The following is a 15542-nucleotide window of genomic DNA, read 5'->3' on the forward strand; positions in this document are numbered from 1 at the left end:
TATAATATTTTTCCTCAATTGGGTGAAAAGTAATCACATTTGGTTGGTAAATTAATCAAACTGCTCTCCTATGATCTGCAAAACGACATAAACAAGGACAACTGGTTAACAAAAACCTTAATTTAGCTCCATTGAACTCGATGCTTCAGGTAAAATATGTTCACTGTGTATTTGTTACTTTTTTTCAACTTCAAGAACTCCTTTCCCGCCGAGACAGAAACACCTTGGTCTAAAGGCAACATTGAATAAATGCACTTATTTTAACTGCTCTCCATTCAAAGGTTGTCAAAATAAAGACTGAAAGAAAATATTCAACCAACTAGTGGCACTACAGGGAAAGTCAAGTCATTAGAAACTATCCCCAGAGGACCATGAATATCTGTTTTACATCTGTATAACTGTTGAGCTATTTATTTCCAAACCACAATAGCAACTTTATTGTAGTGCTACCCACATCTGCAGGGTTCATCCTCTGGGGACCATAAACATCAGTACACATTTGCATTAAAATACACAAATGATTATCCAAACTAATTCTGCCCACATTTTCCAGCAGTATGAAGTTGAGTCAGATGCATCACGGCTCGAGAAAAGCAAACTTACAAAGGATAAAAAAATAAAAAAAAAGGCACCAGAGCACAGTGATTAATTTGTTGCTTTTGATGTTGAAAAAAGACAATTTCAAAACAACTGTGTCTTCGAAATGAACGAAATGAACAAATAAACATAAATAGTCGACCCAGAGCAGGTGTTTTTGTCATTGAGAAATCGGCTGAACTGTTTTTTAGATTTATTGGATAATGAATCAAAAGATGTTGAGATTTTTTTTTAGTCTGGAACAAAGTGGTGGGAACAATCATGACTAAAAGCCTAATCTTAAATACTTCATAAAAAACTGAATGGAAAACCCTGCGTAGCCCAGATGTCCTGAGAACCATGAAATACGTGATTTATGACTGGAAGGATTTACACAAGACGTGAAAAATAAAACACTGTGGGTTGTAACGTCGTGTGAACATGTGTTAATTATTACGCCACCTCTTCTAATAGTTCTGTCAAATCTACTCCCTGCGTTGTTTGAATTAAATCTGCCTTGACCCCGGCTGTGTTGTGTTCACTTTCACTAATATCAAGGTTTGACAGTCTGCCATGCAAAGCAGTTTGTAGACTGAAATAGAACTGTTTATAAAGCAATTTGTATTTCAATGCAGATAATAGGGAACTAAAACGGTTAAGGGAATATATGTGGATTTCCAACAACATTTGCATTAGTACAAGACATCTTGACATTCTTGTAATGTTAAGATTATGGGCAACAAAAAGGCAAAAAAACTGCAATTATTATGATTTCTGCTGAGAAAGCACTAGTCCTGCATATACCTACGTGAAAATATCCCCAAACTGGATTTTCAAGTATTATACCTTCTTTGGGGAGAAATTCCAAAAAGAATAAGGCACTTATGCAAATAGTTATGCGCTCCATTTCAGACAGCAAACATGCATTCAAATGTTAAGCTGTCCAGAAAGACTTCTGTCTAGTCGAACCACAAAGCCCATCACTTTCTTTTTATACCCCCATGCATAATTCATGTCTTTGTATTTACAACTCTCTAAGAATTAACCTGTCACAGATCCCGGGGAATAATGCAGACATACGCATCTCTATCAGTCAAGTGCTCACCTCGCATGGAGCGCCCAACCTCCCCGTGTTCAAACAAGCCACGGAGATTATGCATCATCAGTTGACAGAAAACAAAGGACGGAGAAAATTAAAAAGCCACGAAGCAAAAGAGGTGGCAGGCGAGTGAAAGAATAAATGATGACTCCCCCTCTCCTGGAGTCAGGGGACATGTTGCATGTCATCTCGGTGTCTTAGTACGCAGTGGTGCGGTGATGATGTGCTGGGCAGGGCCAGTTCAGAACAGAGTCAAGGGCACCGGGGTGACAGGAAGCTAAACGCTCCAACTGTTCCCTGTCTCCAAACAAATATATGGATGAGTGGATCCCCCCCCCCCCAAGAAAGAAGGGTACAGAGATCAAAGAGGGGCAATGGCAGTTTCAGTTTGACCTCTGAACTGCCTGGATGTCTCAGCGACTACAAACTGACACTGTGTTCATGATACTGATACTCAAACTGGCAAAGATAAGGGCTGTGTAAGGAATCAATTCCTCTTAACTAGACTAGCACTATATGATACATATAGTAAGCATTTTATGTTGAGTCTTAACATTGTGGTTTTGGAAAATGTATGGACTAGATAGTGTAAAAAAAACAACAGAAACCTATACTTTCTGCTGACAATCCCAAATGAAGTGTCATTTCAGGCTGTGGTTGTGAAAAATTGTCGGAGCTACCACTGCAGAATACGACAACTCGATGTCAGAGACCTCAATTTACTGCTTTCTACAGAGTAAACCACAGAGTGTATTATACCAGGAGTACAACACAAAGAGTAGATCAATCCTCATTTTGAGTCTCATCAGGTCAACTCACTCAACCCTGATATTATCTTCCAATACAACTATTCTAGAACATTTAAGGCGACCAAGAATTAGCATTTTTATCAATATAACAAGTCAAATTTTTCTGCAAACTTCTTACTGTCTAAGTATTGTCCCTCCCATTCTGCTTTAATTAATTAAGCAGGTTTTTCATTCTTTGTTCGAGCGACTTGAAACACTTGAAGCGTAAACCTGCGTTAATAGATTTCTTGGCCATTTGGGGGAAGAGAAACTAGCTGTAATAGCAGCTTTGACAAATTATCACCCTGCAAACACATTAGCGATTAGTTGCCTATTTGCACATTCAGCAGATAGAGAGCACTTTTAGCATTTAGCTGGAGTCACGTTTGATATTTTCTCTCCTGTTTTAGCTCTGGTTTAGTCTCCTCCAGCTCCTGAGAAGAAATAACTGGGCTCTGTTGTTTGCTTAAGGAGTTCTGTTTCTTAGTTGTATCCTTAATTTATCCATTGGTGATAGCTTAATTGCGTTGATTCATTGAGTTCCTTCTGCAACTAACAAAAAAGATTTGTTAAAGTCGTGAGAGTGAACAAAAATCCACAAGTCATGTAAAGGCAAATTTATACTCAACGTTCGATACGGTTGAAATTCAAACAATGTCGGAACTATTTGAAGAAACTTTGCGTGTTGGCAAGTTTGACGACAGGCGTTAACAACACATTTCCTAAGAGGTACATAACCACAACCTCCTCCACTGTCGCCATGTTTGTTGTTGTTGTCAGAAACCGTTTGCCGATGTGCTGCCCTCTAGTGGATCTATTGCTTAACAACCATGCCAACATAAAGGAAGCATTGGATGTTTGTGGGCATTGACGGTCACATCGTTTGAAACAAAGGTATTTCTTAACGTAGAAGCTTAAGCCTTCAGTCAAACAACAAAATATTCCTTGCCCACTCTCTATAACAACACACCACAGTGCTTTCTGATCTGAAACTGCTTTCGGGTACAATGACATGAACAGTTGAACATTTGAGAACTCAAAACCAACTTGAATCACAATAAAATCAATTAAATGCGTTTTCAGCTGTTTCAGCACTAAACTGCAACCTCGGGGCACAAACTTCCAGACCGGAAAGGAAATGTGCCAGTGAATTTAATTCAGGTAGTAATTATGTTTCCTCGAACATTTAAGAAGCCAAGCAGGTATAGCTCTCGAGCACATTCTGTGGGAGACAGAGTCGTCTCAATTGCCATTCTGTCGACTCGCTTTTTATGTCCATGACCTCACAGCCACTGCAGCAAAGGTTACTTCCCTTTCTCTGAAGTCGATTATCTAGTTCTCTTTCTAAAGTCCATTACATCAGTTCTTGTGGGCATGTAAGGCACAGATTGAAAGTTCACAATGGCTTCCGTCATTGCCGGCACAGATAAGTCTGCCGCATTGACTGTCAATAACATGGCAGTCTCGGAGCAGCTTAGTGGGAGCTCTCGTCTTGTCTTTCCCCTCTAAGCCTCAGAGGGGGCCGTGTGGTGAACTGGCAGCCACAACTGCTTTCATCCATTCTGTGAGAACTGAGTAAAGTTCAGTGGCGTTACAAGCCTCTACCCGGTAAGACTCAGAGGAGCTGGAATAAACGTCGCGGCCGAATCACTCTCACAGATGTTGATACAATTACCGACATAACGCAGATGAATGGCTGCAGATACCGTGGAGGGTGTGGTCCGTTGACTCCCTGACTCAAAGCTCACGTTCTCTCATTTGGATCCAGAGCAACAGCAGAGCGTCTCTGGAATTTGTCTTCCAAGATTTTCCTCGTTTCAAACCACTGGGTGAAAAGTTGCTAATTAGTCGGGTCGTGATTCAAACACTACTTCCTCACGGCAGCCGGAATATTTGACAGGGTGGTCTGTTCCAACAAAACGTAATTTATTTATGCAGCATATTCAAAAATGTAAGAGCGTGGCAGCCGTCTGCCAAACACTTATTCATATTTTGTGGAGTAAACACGTCCATGGCCATTACTTGGCAGCCACGAAATGATTTGGTTTAAGTGCATGAAAATTAAACCTCTTTTCTCAATGAAAGCGCTTTAATGGCCTTCCACTTTTGTGAATTGCCATTAAATTAACCAAAGCCAACCCGATTTGGACTTTAGAGGGTGAGAGAAGTGGTGTAATTAAAAACACTCTTGTGCCTGTTAACCATATCAGAGATGATTATGAGAGGTTTTCGCCGCAGATGTCTTTTAGCAGAGGTTCTTCTGCATTAACAGCTTTTGTTCATTAGGACCCACGTGGTGCTGGAGTGTAAAAACTGTCTTTGCTATTATCTAATAAGGTAATTTGTGTTAGAGCTGAATATTAAATGTCTTTTTGCCATTCATTAAAACAGGAACAGTCACTATTTTTGTTTTATACTTGTTTTATACAAATTAAGCAATAACAAGCTAATAACAACCTTGTCACTTATCTTTCTAACTGTAGAGTAATTAAAATTATGGAGTTATATACAGTAAAATCTATTTTACCTTTGCATGTTAGAGTAGTAATCTGCTGATTAAATGATATTGAGCCACAGTGGAACAGTGCACCACATGTGAACAGCCTTAATACCAACACGGTTTGAAGAACCCCTCAAGGTCTGCAGCTAAAAATAAAACCAGGGCTAACTTCCTGAGCCAGAACACCTGCCCTAGACACCGTTTCTCCTGGACCTTCTTTATCACTCGTCCTTAACAGAGAGAGAGAGAAAAACACACCTAGAATCTGAACCAAAAGCAAAATATCTTTACCAGTTCATCCGAAGATGAAACAACCTCAAGCCTTCAGATGTAAAATATCCACTGTTGAATGATTAATGCCCCTTTCATGAGCACAGACTGTCGTAACTATATTTGGCAGAGCTTAGTTTTGACAAAAAAACATCCTTGGGCGACAGGGATGGGAATCATAAGTGCAAAGGAAAGAGGAGTGGGGGGGATTGAGCCATGTAGGATTCTTTGACCAACCCATATGAGGCAAACCCACTCCTGGGGAAAGTGGACCGGAGCCGCAACCGCAGGCAACGCAGTGATTGGCTACGGAGCTCATTTGCACGCTCCTCTCATCTCCAACAAACTCTCAGGAAGCACCGGTGGATAAGGTCACCGGTGTCAGTCTGCCGGTGTGCAGGCCGAGAATGTAAACAGATCAAAGGCACAACAGCTGTTTAAGTGAGTGCAGGAGGAGCCGGTGTTCTCGTGTTCTCATCCGAGCGATAATGACCTCGAATTCATGTCAGAGGTGATGGATAAACTATCAATCAGATGTTGGGACGTGTGTGAAGTCAGGTTACAGCGTGATGGAACGTGTTTAGAGACATGGGGACAGAACCGCTTCATTCTACACATGAGGTGAAAAACACCAGTTATATTCAGTTACGACAGGTCACTATTCTTTGTACCTTATCACCCTGCAGGGATTTGGCCAGTGTCAGAAATACAAATTGTGCATTTTGTTAATTTGTGATTATACTTAAATTAAATTAAAATTGCCCAGTTGAGCTATTGGATTTTCTAATCATCCTTGATCAATTATGGCATCACTGTCTAGGCGTAAACCTGTCAAAAGATATTTTTCAGGGAGTAAGATGAAGGATCTTTGGATATTTTTGATTTATACAATTTAATTTTCATATTATTTGATAATTCTCTGCAAGTCTAGGATGCAATGTGTCTTTGTCAGCCCACACAAAGTCAACATGCTAACATGTTCCCAATGGCAATGTTAATATTCGGATGTTTACGAGGTTCACTATTTATTTGAACATGCTAACATTTGCTAATATGCTCGAACTAGAGAATTATGCTCGAACAGTAATTGAGATTTTAACTGAAGATGGCTCCAGTTGGAAACAGAAGGCATCATCAGAATATTAAAGTCCAGACTGAGGGGAACATTGACATCTGCATTAAATTTAATGGCAATCTGTTGAATCTAGACTCTTTACTCAAAATTACAAATGTCAAGGAAATGCTTGATGAAAAGTGAAAGGAATTCATTAAGTTGTTAAGATTCATCATCTGGGACACATGGACGTCTTGTGCCAGCCCATCTCACAGCAATCAATGTTATATAGTTATAGTAGCTCTGGAACAAAGTCAGTAGGACTCTGGGGGAATCAGAACATCTTTACCAAGTTTGATGGAAATCCATCCAATAGCTGTCGATGTATTTTGGCACCAAACTGGTGAAGCGACCAAATGATCACCGTCTGAAACAAACACTGCAGGAAACTCAGATGCTAAACGGTGCAGCAACAGCTAACTGGGGATGTAGCATCAGCTATTATTGTGTCGTCGTCACAGTGCCAGAACAATCAGGATCAAACACCAATGTCACGAGGAACAGATTAGGGGATTTTATCATGTGATAATTCGGTGCTCCAGCACCATCATCATCTCTCTTTCAACATCAAGGTAGATGCTGCTGTAATGTATCATCACCGTTGTTGAGTAATTTAAAATCAGAGCAAAGGCCAGCAAAGTAATTTGATTATCCTCTTGTCCCCAGACATTAGTAGTTACAACCACACAGAGTAATATATGAGCTGGGTAACGATGTGTATGTGTAATAACTAAACTAAACTTTTCAGTTTACAATATGTATTAAAGAAAAAATAAGGTGTAGGTCTAGAATATACTGTAATTTTTATTATATCTCCCAAAAAAATCAATAGGGAAACATGGACAATAAAGTGACATCTCTAACTACCAACAGTTACTGTAGTGAAATGAAATATCTCTCTACCGACTCTGATGTCTCTTTGTCTCCATGTGGCTCTTTGTGTTCCATCATTATGTTAATATTGTGTATTCAGGATAATCTTACAGGCCGATAAAGGTTTTTGTTTTGATATAAAGCTCAACAGAACGTCACACGCGACTGGAGACCGGCTCTTTTTTCATCCTACGGTGGCACTAAATGTCTCAATGCCATCTGGAGCCGCGAGAATAAAAACTCTCCCTTTTAAAAGATGCCCATTTTAATTGGTTAATATTTACTTGCAGGAGCTCTCAGCGGGCATGTGCACGACTTCTAATAAAGCACTTTAAAGTCCATGGGTTCTCGCTGCTTCCATTGAGTGTGATTCTGAACAAATGCAACCCGGGGTTGAACTGTTGGTAATGGTTGATAAGGGCCAATGGAACAAGATGCTGAACACTGCACTGAGCATGCGGCACATAATAACTGTGTAATTGTTATCGTTAACGGTAATCCTCCCTCTGACTCTGTGTGTGTGTGTGTGTGTGTGTGTGTGTGTGTGTGTGTGTGTGTGTGTGTGTGTGTTTGCAGTCATTTGTGCATTTGCATGTAGGCTACTTTGCATGTTTGGGTTTGGTGAGAAAATCTAGCTTCACAATATTGTCCCATAGTTGATATATTTCTATAAACATATACAAATTGACTGTTGCTGCTTTTCTAAGGAGCCTCTGAAGAGACCGATGCGAAAAATATATTTAGATGAGAAGAAAAAATAAGGTTTTATTTCCACAATTGTATGCAAATGTTTGCAGGAGAACACAAAAAATCTTTCAAGGGAAAGTTTTTGCAAAAATGAAAAAGTTGATGTTATTTCCTTTGCATCTAAATAATTTCGCTCGTCCACAGAAGAAATATTTGACGGGAAAATATCAGTTGTTTTGGAAATATGACAAACGTCATAACATACGTGTGTATGTGTTGCCTGTCCGCAGAGGCGACACACACACACACACACACACACACACCTTCCCATAAGCCTGTGTCTGAGTGACTATGTACCCACACATACAATATATGTTTATATATAATAACACATTTCAGTGAGTACATGTGTGCATCTGTCTGCTGCACTTGCATCCTAATACACAGCGGGTCAGCGTGTACATTAATCTCTGCGGCGGCCGCACATCGCCTTGTATGTGCTGCTCTCTATCCCTGACCCAGTGCGCCGTGAGATCCTGCCTACAGCCTCATTTGTCTCCATCAGGGGACAGGCGAGGTTACGACTCACCAAAGCGCAGTACGTTTCTGGCGGATCTCCACACGTGATGTTTGGGGGGTCGAGGGCCACTCGCAGGTACTTTGTCATGTCGGTGGCTTCCGGCTGACAGGCCATGTAGTCCCATGCCAGGCCCTCCTCCGTGTAGATCTGGGACTTGCACACGTCATAGTGTCCCCAGGCCGCCGGGTAATGTTGCATGGTAAGGGCCACGCTGGTGCAGACGGCTTGCAGCGTGAACAAAACGTGCCAAAGCATCGCTGGTCTCGTTCTGAATGATCTCTGAGGGAATTCTTCTTCTGTTTTTCACTTTGCAGCTGCCGCTTCGTCACAGAGGCAACACAATGACTGAGAGTTTTTCTAAATTAAACGCAGCTCTGAACGGTGCAGTGGAGGATTTGGAAACTGTGGCAGCATGTTGCTACTTCTGTGTCAGCAGCTCCAGGCGACGATTAGCCCCCATTCGGTTACTTTGTCTTTGATTGCTGCCACTTCTGCCCGGCTGATGAGGTGTGTCACCGAGTGAGCTCCTTCAGAAGTGTTGATGAGAGGGTCAACTAACGGTCAAAGGAGATGAGAAGAGGGGAGTGACACTCCTCATAAGTCAGCGGCTGTCAGATGTCGTCGCTTGATCTCCTGTCAGTTGTGCTTCTTTGCCACAAGCGGCATCCTGAAGAACAGAGGAGAAAGACGGCCTGGTGAATAACACAGATCACACGAAAGCATAAAATACATCAGAAACACTGGACTGAAATATTAACACGGTTAAAGGGGCACTGAGGCGTATAAATAGAGGGTCTCACTTCCTACTAGCACCTGCCTGTATATAATGTTAACACAACGCAGGGTCCCCTCAATAATAACCGTGTCCAAATCACCGTATACAATTCAAATCAAGCTTGTTCCGCGAAGCCTAATCTCCATTTGATTTTCATACAAAAAGGCTCATTTCCATGTGTCAAGTCACTGCATTTAAGTTATTGCTTTTTTCCCCGACTCCTGCTCTTTTATAGTCGAGCGTGTTTGTCCAGATGCCTTCCGAGGCATTTGGGAAATATTAGGGTAAAATTGGGAGACAGAAATGGTCTATTTGAGGGATTGTACGTTTCTCCGAGCTATCACAACCCATCAGTCAAATGGCCTAACTCGTCAGGTAATGGTGCCTGGCAGCCGTCAGCGGAGACCCACAGCATCTCAATGTCTCACGTACAAATCGCGTGTGGTAGTGGGGAGAATAAAGTGGAGCAGCTGTATGCGGCCGACCTCACACACAGTAACGACACTGTAAATAGGAGTTAAGTTACTGTCAATGAGCTCAGACGGCCGAAGTTAATGTTCCCAGAAGTCGCTGCTCAGAGGCATGTGCTAAGTTTAACCTCCTGTCTGTGTAGGGGCATAATTCTCACAAACATGTACAGTTCCAGCAAATACGCATTCACAGTGTAACATTTCTTTTATTCTTTCGCTAAATGCCTTGCTCAGGGGCACTGTCGGCAGCACTTGTTGAAGGGGAAAAAAGCGTTCCTCCTTCCATTTCTCTGACCAGATTCCCGGAGCTGATACACGCAGCTGGGTCAGTGACTTTCCGGTCAGTTGCTTCATTCTTTCCCCTTCAGGCTGCGGCTGTAACAAAAGACATTCCCACGACCTGAGGGTTGAAAGGATGTGAAGAGACTTTGACGTTCAGAGAAAAAGAGCTGTGTTTGGATTTGTGTCAAAAAAGATTGAGGTTTCTGTCAAATCAAATTAATTAATGCAGGAAACTTAATAAAAAGTCTTACGAGAATGTGGGAAACATGAACTCTCCTTAATGTGTTGCTGTGCCTCACACACAGGCAGGTTCCTCTGCTCCCTGCTGGCACATCCAGGCATTAGAATTTAGTGCTCTAATTTTTTGCGATCTTATCTTGGAACCGAGCACTGAATCGGTTTTGACCACATCTAAGGCAATTACTGCTTCTCCTGCTTCCAACCTAATGCCCCTTTTTAGAGAAATGACTCCGGGCCTGAATACATTACAACTGTAATGAAAGACGTTCGTCTGAGCCGGAGAAATTATCTGTGCTGCTGCTCAGACTCGGCAGACCCTTCAAAGGTAGGCATGTTGGCAGGTATGGATGGGAGGCTTCATTTGACAGACCTCTATTGGGAAAAAGGGACCAAGAGCGAGAAAGTTTGGCTCTTAAAATGTGCTCGTGTCAGTTAACAAGATTTCTAAGAGGAGGGCAATTACAAATTCGATAAGACGGCTGGAGCTCAGGCGTGATGAATATATATAACACATATGTCAGAGGGACACACACACACACACACACACACACACACACACACACACACACACACACCCTAATTCATTATACAGAGCTTGACTTTCATTATAAAGGCAGTCAAATTAGGTACCAGCAGCAGGGTGGTGGAGGTCGCCCTATCTTATTTTTATTTAATAGGGGACGTTCAAAGCTAATAAGCCACGGCTAATGGAGCTAACCACAGGAATATTGGTTTTGATTCATGGACACCTGGAGGAATGAAATCCATACACATGAGAGGCAGGTGGAGGGATCTTCAGCGAAACCCCCAAGAACAGATCTAATTCAGCGTTAAAGCACTACTAAGAAGACAATAATGGAGAAAAAAAAGGATTAAAACGTATATGTCTTATGATGAGACAATATTCCCACGCACAATAAGTGTTCTGACACCAGTTTAAGAAAGCCACTCCCTCTGCGTTGATTCAGAAACATCACTGGAAGCGGCATCCTGTGTCTGCTTGTGTTATAATAACTGTGAATCTCCCTTTGCGCTGTCCCTCCTATCTCATAACATCAGGCTCTTTTCACAAAGCTAAAAATGCAATATACAGCAATATTACAATCTCCGACTCTGGTTCCCCCTTGCCCCCCCACACACACTCCTTTCCCTGCATCTCCACCACAAGCTCCGAATGTGAGGCAGAAACTCAGGAATGTCATAATTTTGCCGAGAAAAATATGAGGTCAGATTCTATATTAAAAGTCATCAATATTTGAGCAGCCCTCCATATGCGGGAGGGGGGTTTAGAGCTTAGGGTGACCACCTCTCTCTCTCTCTCTCTCTCTCTCGCTCGCTCTCTGCCTATCTCTTCCTTCCTCTCTCGCTCTCTCTCTCAGTCTCTTTCTCCTCACTTGTTTTTGAAGCCTCTGAAACACCCCCTTGTGTCCGCTTGCATTCCATCCCCTAGGCAGCTCATGCATGGCAGAGTGTTTTAAAAGTCAGCAGGCAGCCGTGCCCCGTGGCTCATATTGGTTACAAACTCCCAGCCAGACTCCTATAAAGCATGGCGGATGTATTCCATTCATTTTATAGTAATCCAACTAAAGTGTGGCTTTGCTGTCTGTCTCCGAGTTTGTCTTCGTGAAGGGGGGGGGGGCTCCCAACGTGGAGGGGGAACTGTCCGTGGTGCTGAACTACAGAACATCAGATTCGCTGTTTTGCTCCATGCTGATTATAATATGAATTTCAATACTGTTTATGAAGAAAAACAAACCAAACCAAAGATATTGACATGACAGACTCAAGCTCTCGCTGTTATTCATCCTGCAACAATTGCTTTTTTTCTTGTCTCGCCATCCTGCGTCGAAAGGAAGGATTTTGGGATTTGCACACATGCAATGCCGCCTCGTTGTGTTTATTGATTTTGCTGACTTCCTACCAATAACTCCTGATCCGCTGCCAGTGTGAGCAGACTGATGCTTTGTGGCTGGTTGATGAGTGCAACAATAAACTGGTTAATGCTTCCAACGTTCCCCGAGCCAAGGACCAACCCTTCCATACGAGTCACAGTGGGATCAACTGGCAAACACAAGCATGTCTGTACTGGCACGTATTTCTCCTCTGATTGTGTTTCTCTCCTTCATTCTTCCCTCTCTCTGGGTCCCTCATTCAACCTCGCAGCTCTGCTATTTCTCCTCCCCACTCTATTTCTTTGTCCCCCTCTCTCTCTGAATAGCAACCGTCCTGCTCTTGATCTGTAAGTACATAAAACATACAAATAATGTCTCAAGGCTGCACCTGTGACCTGGGAAACTGAAGCCCCATTACTTTGCTTTCTTATTGACAACAAAGGCAGGCTGTGCTTTCCTGCAAAGAGCCTTTTCTCCCAGAGAAGATGTGGTTGTGACAAAGTGAGGGTCCCTCTGTACGGAGTCCAGCCAGCCTTACACCACTGCCCACGTAAATCTGCTGCCATGCATTATTCAAAGTTCCTCTCCAGAACGACTAAAATGCAAAAAATGCAGAGCATGTTGCAAATATTTAAAATCCAGGACATTGTAACATTCATGCAGTCAGAATCGCAGGACGGAGAACCAGAGCAAAAGTCAGAGAATTCTACATTTGATTTGGTCAAACGCCAGATTTGAATTAAGACGCAAAGAGAGCAAGCATGTGCTGTAGTTTGGATAATTAAGCTTTGTCTGTTGTGTTCTGGGTCACGTTTTGCGCAGAGGCGAGGCACACATGTGACTTTACTGATCTGCTGCGCAACAGGTTAAAGTGACACTATTTCATGTGAAAAACGACTCGTGCTAATGAGGACACGTTTAACACAACAGCAGCTTCACGTTAACTGGACACGAAGGCAAATCCAGATTTACGAGCTCCCATATCTCACCCAACACAGTCTCCTCATTAAACTCCGTAAAGAGAGGACACGGTGAGACGTGGCGGATAAACTGTGCAGTGTTTTATTCTGTCTCATATCAGCCGCTCATTGCTTATTAATTTTCACTTCAGACCTGATTACTGTTAACGACCCGCCCATGAAACAGATCACTCTAATTACCCTGCTCTGGCTCGTTTAGTCACATCTGTCATCGTCATATAAGCGATGATGTGCAAAAAGGGGAAAAAAATGCACAATCCGAAAACTCAAAACGCAACAATACTCACGCGTGAATCTGCTCCTGGGACGAACTCATTCAACAAGTTATCTACCGCGCGTGGCTGCAGAATGATTCTCACTTCTCTCTCAAGTGTTCCTCTGATTTCCCACCAGATTGTAGTGAAGGCGATGTGTGCGCAGGAAGCGCGCATTCGTACGGACAACACGAGGTTCTCCCTTCGTCCCAACTTTTCTTTTTCAACTTTTGTCTTTCGCTAAAACAGCTTCTGCTCCTAAACGACACTCGTTCACGTTCACACTTTCACTCTGTCGCGCTTACAAACGCCGACGAGTTCCGTGTGGCTTCGCACACGCGCGGGTTGACTTTACGCAGCGCTGCCTTTGGCGCAGCGTTCATCGGAATGGCGCACGACAAAGACTTTGGATTCACCCGAGGTCTGAGAGTCGTTAAAGTCCATCAGCGCGTACGAAAACACATCCGGGGAGAAACTCTTTGGGTCGTTTCTCAGCTCGAGATGAAGACGGGAGAGGAAGAGAGAGAGAGAGAGAGAGGGGGAGATAAGACATCTTTCCTAAACGGAGCCAGTGTCCAGTTACATGTGAGCGCTCCGCCGGGTCCTAAAGATAACACTGACTGGTTAGTGAACCTCAGCTTCAGCCTTTCGTTTTACGCGCCTCCTAAATTCCAGTTAATGAGCCACATATTGAGAGTAATTTATTCCGAGGGGCGAGTGAAGCACTGGAGTTATTTGTGCCACCGGGGCTGATGTTGTGCCTTAAAATGCAGATTAAACTAAGAAAGTCATTTTTATCCTGCAGTGACATTTCTTGAAATTCCTGAAAACACATTTTCTCAGTTTGGGAAATAATTACAAACTCTTGCATGGAACGACTCGGCGTATTTTTCCAGCGACGCTAAGGTGCAATATTCTATTTAAAGTTGCTCGATAATTGCTCAGCAGCCGAAGAAGTCTCTCACAGATGCGAGCTCCAGACTCACTGATGTCAAAGTGTTTCCTAACGCCATGCAAATCCGAACTATAAGTAAACTCTGTGAGTTTTTTTTATTATGGCCATAAATGAGGCATTCGGAGAGAAAAGAATCCAAAAGCAACTTCACAGAGGCGAGAGCTCAGGGCAGAAATCCACAGTCGAACAAAATCAGGATGCAGCAAGAACAGATTCTCAGCAGAAGAAAGAACCAGTGTTTGAAAATACAATATCATTTGGTTGTTTGCCCGAGGACAGAGATTATTATCACTACAGCAGCGCTTCAACAGCTCTTGGGAAAACAAATAAAACAAGATCTTACCTTTCATCCAGGAAGGTGAGAGAGTGAAAGTGCGCTTGAGGAAAAAAAACATGGGAAGGAGAAAAAAATGAAAACTCCTCTTGGTTTAATTATTCGGTGGATTTCGCCGGCAGAGCTGCAGGAATAACTGGAGTGAAGGTGCGTGCACCGGGCTCCCTTGGCGAGGAGTCACAGATGTCACCCTCTCCACTACAGGGTGCCACGCAGCCCGGCGAACAGCCGCGCTGACAGGTCGCTTTGAACGCGCATTTTAATTGTGCCGTAATGACAACTGGTGTGGATCGCACGATAAGAGCAGCCGCGCCCAGCCGAAGGTCACCGCAGTAATTGAGCAGACCGTGTCCCATGTCGATGCCACCAGAACCTCGAAATAACCGACTTGTACAATCTCCCCTGCTTTTCATCTTCATTCATATTTCTATATGGGCGTGCGAAGGGAGTGTTTTCTTTTCACTTCCAGCACCGGAGCCCCTTTTTCTCTTTCTTTCCTTTCTCCCCTGTTTGCAAACCGTTTAAGGAGAAATGTAAAAGCAGGAACAGACCAGTTTTGTCACGTTTAACAGATTTTAAACCGTCTTGTGAAACCTCCTCGTTTTCAGCACCCCGGACAGCTCCTGCGCCCAGTGGGCAAACTTCTGGGTTTTTCAGAGAACACGATGAAATGTTCCTCATTCAAAAATATGTTTTAAAGCAGTTGATGGTGATGTAAGTAGTTTATTATAGTGAAATACAGTCCATCCTTCCCCTCTTTCCCTCCTTCTCTTATGTTTACTCATGCATTTCTTTCCTTCCCACCTTACAACCAACATTCTTCCATTTTTATCTCAAAATCTAACATTAGACCCATTGGAATGAAACAGCTTA

General features: G+C 42.9%; 1 protein-coding gene across 3 annotated transcripts in view; it reads right to left on the reverse strand.

The window, feature by feature from the left end:
• Positions 1-15137, reverse strand: part of LOC118117226 (netrin-G1) — a 59322-nt gene extending 44185 nt beyond the window's left edge. For 2 of the 3 annotated variants that reach the window (XM_035169292.2, XM_035169289.2), the window contains exons 1-2: positions 13414-13886; positions 8497-9154 (exon numbers count right to left, since the gene is read on the reverse strand). In XM_035169292.2, coding sequence (XP_035025183.1) covers positions 8497-8742 — 246 coding nt within the window. In that variant the 5' untranslated portion in view covers positions 8743-9154; positions 13414-13886. Of the gene's footprint in view, positions 1-8496; positions 9155-13413; positions 13887-14678 lie in introns of those variants that run through there. The other variant, XM_035169290.2, reaches the window with a different exon arrangement.
• Between the last annotated feature and the right edge of the window lie 405 nt (positions 15138-15542).

This window comes from Hippoglossus stenolepis, chromosome 11 (assembly GCF_022539355.2).
Source record: "Hippoglossus stenolepis isolate QCI-W04-F060 chromosome 11, HSTE1.2, whole genome shotgun sequence".
NCBI classification, from domain to species: domain Eukaryota; kingdom Metazoa; phylum Chordata; class Actinopteri; order Pleuronectiformes; family Pleuronectidae; genus Hippoglossus; species Hippoglossus stenolepis.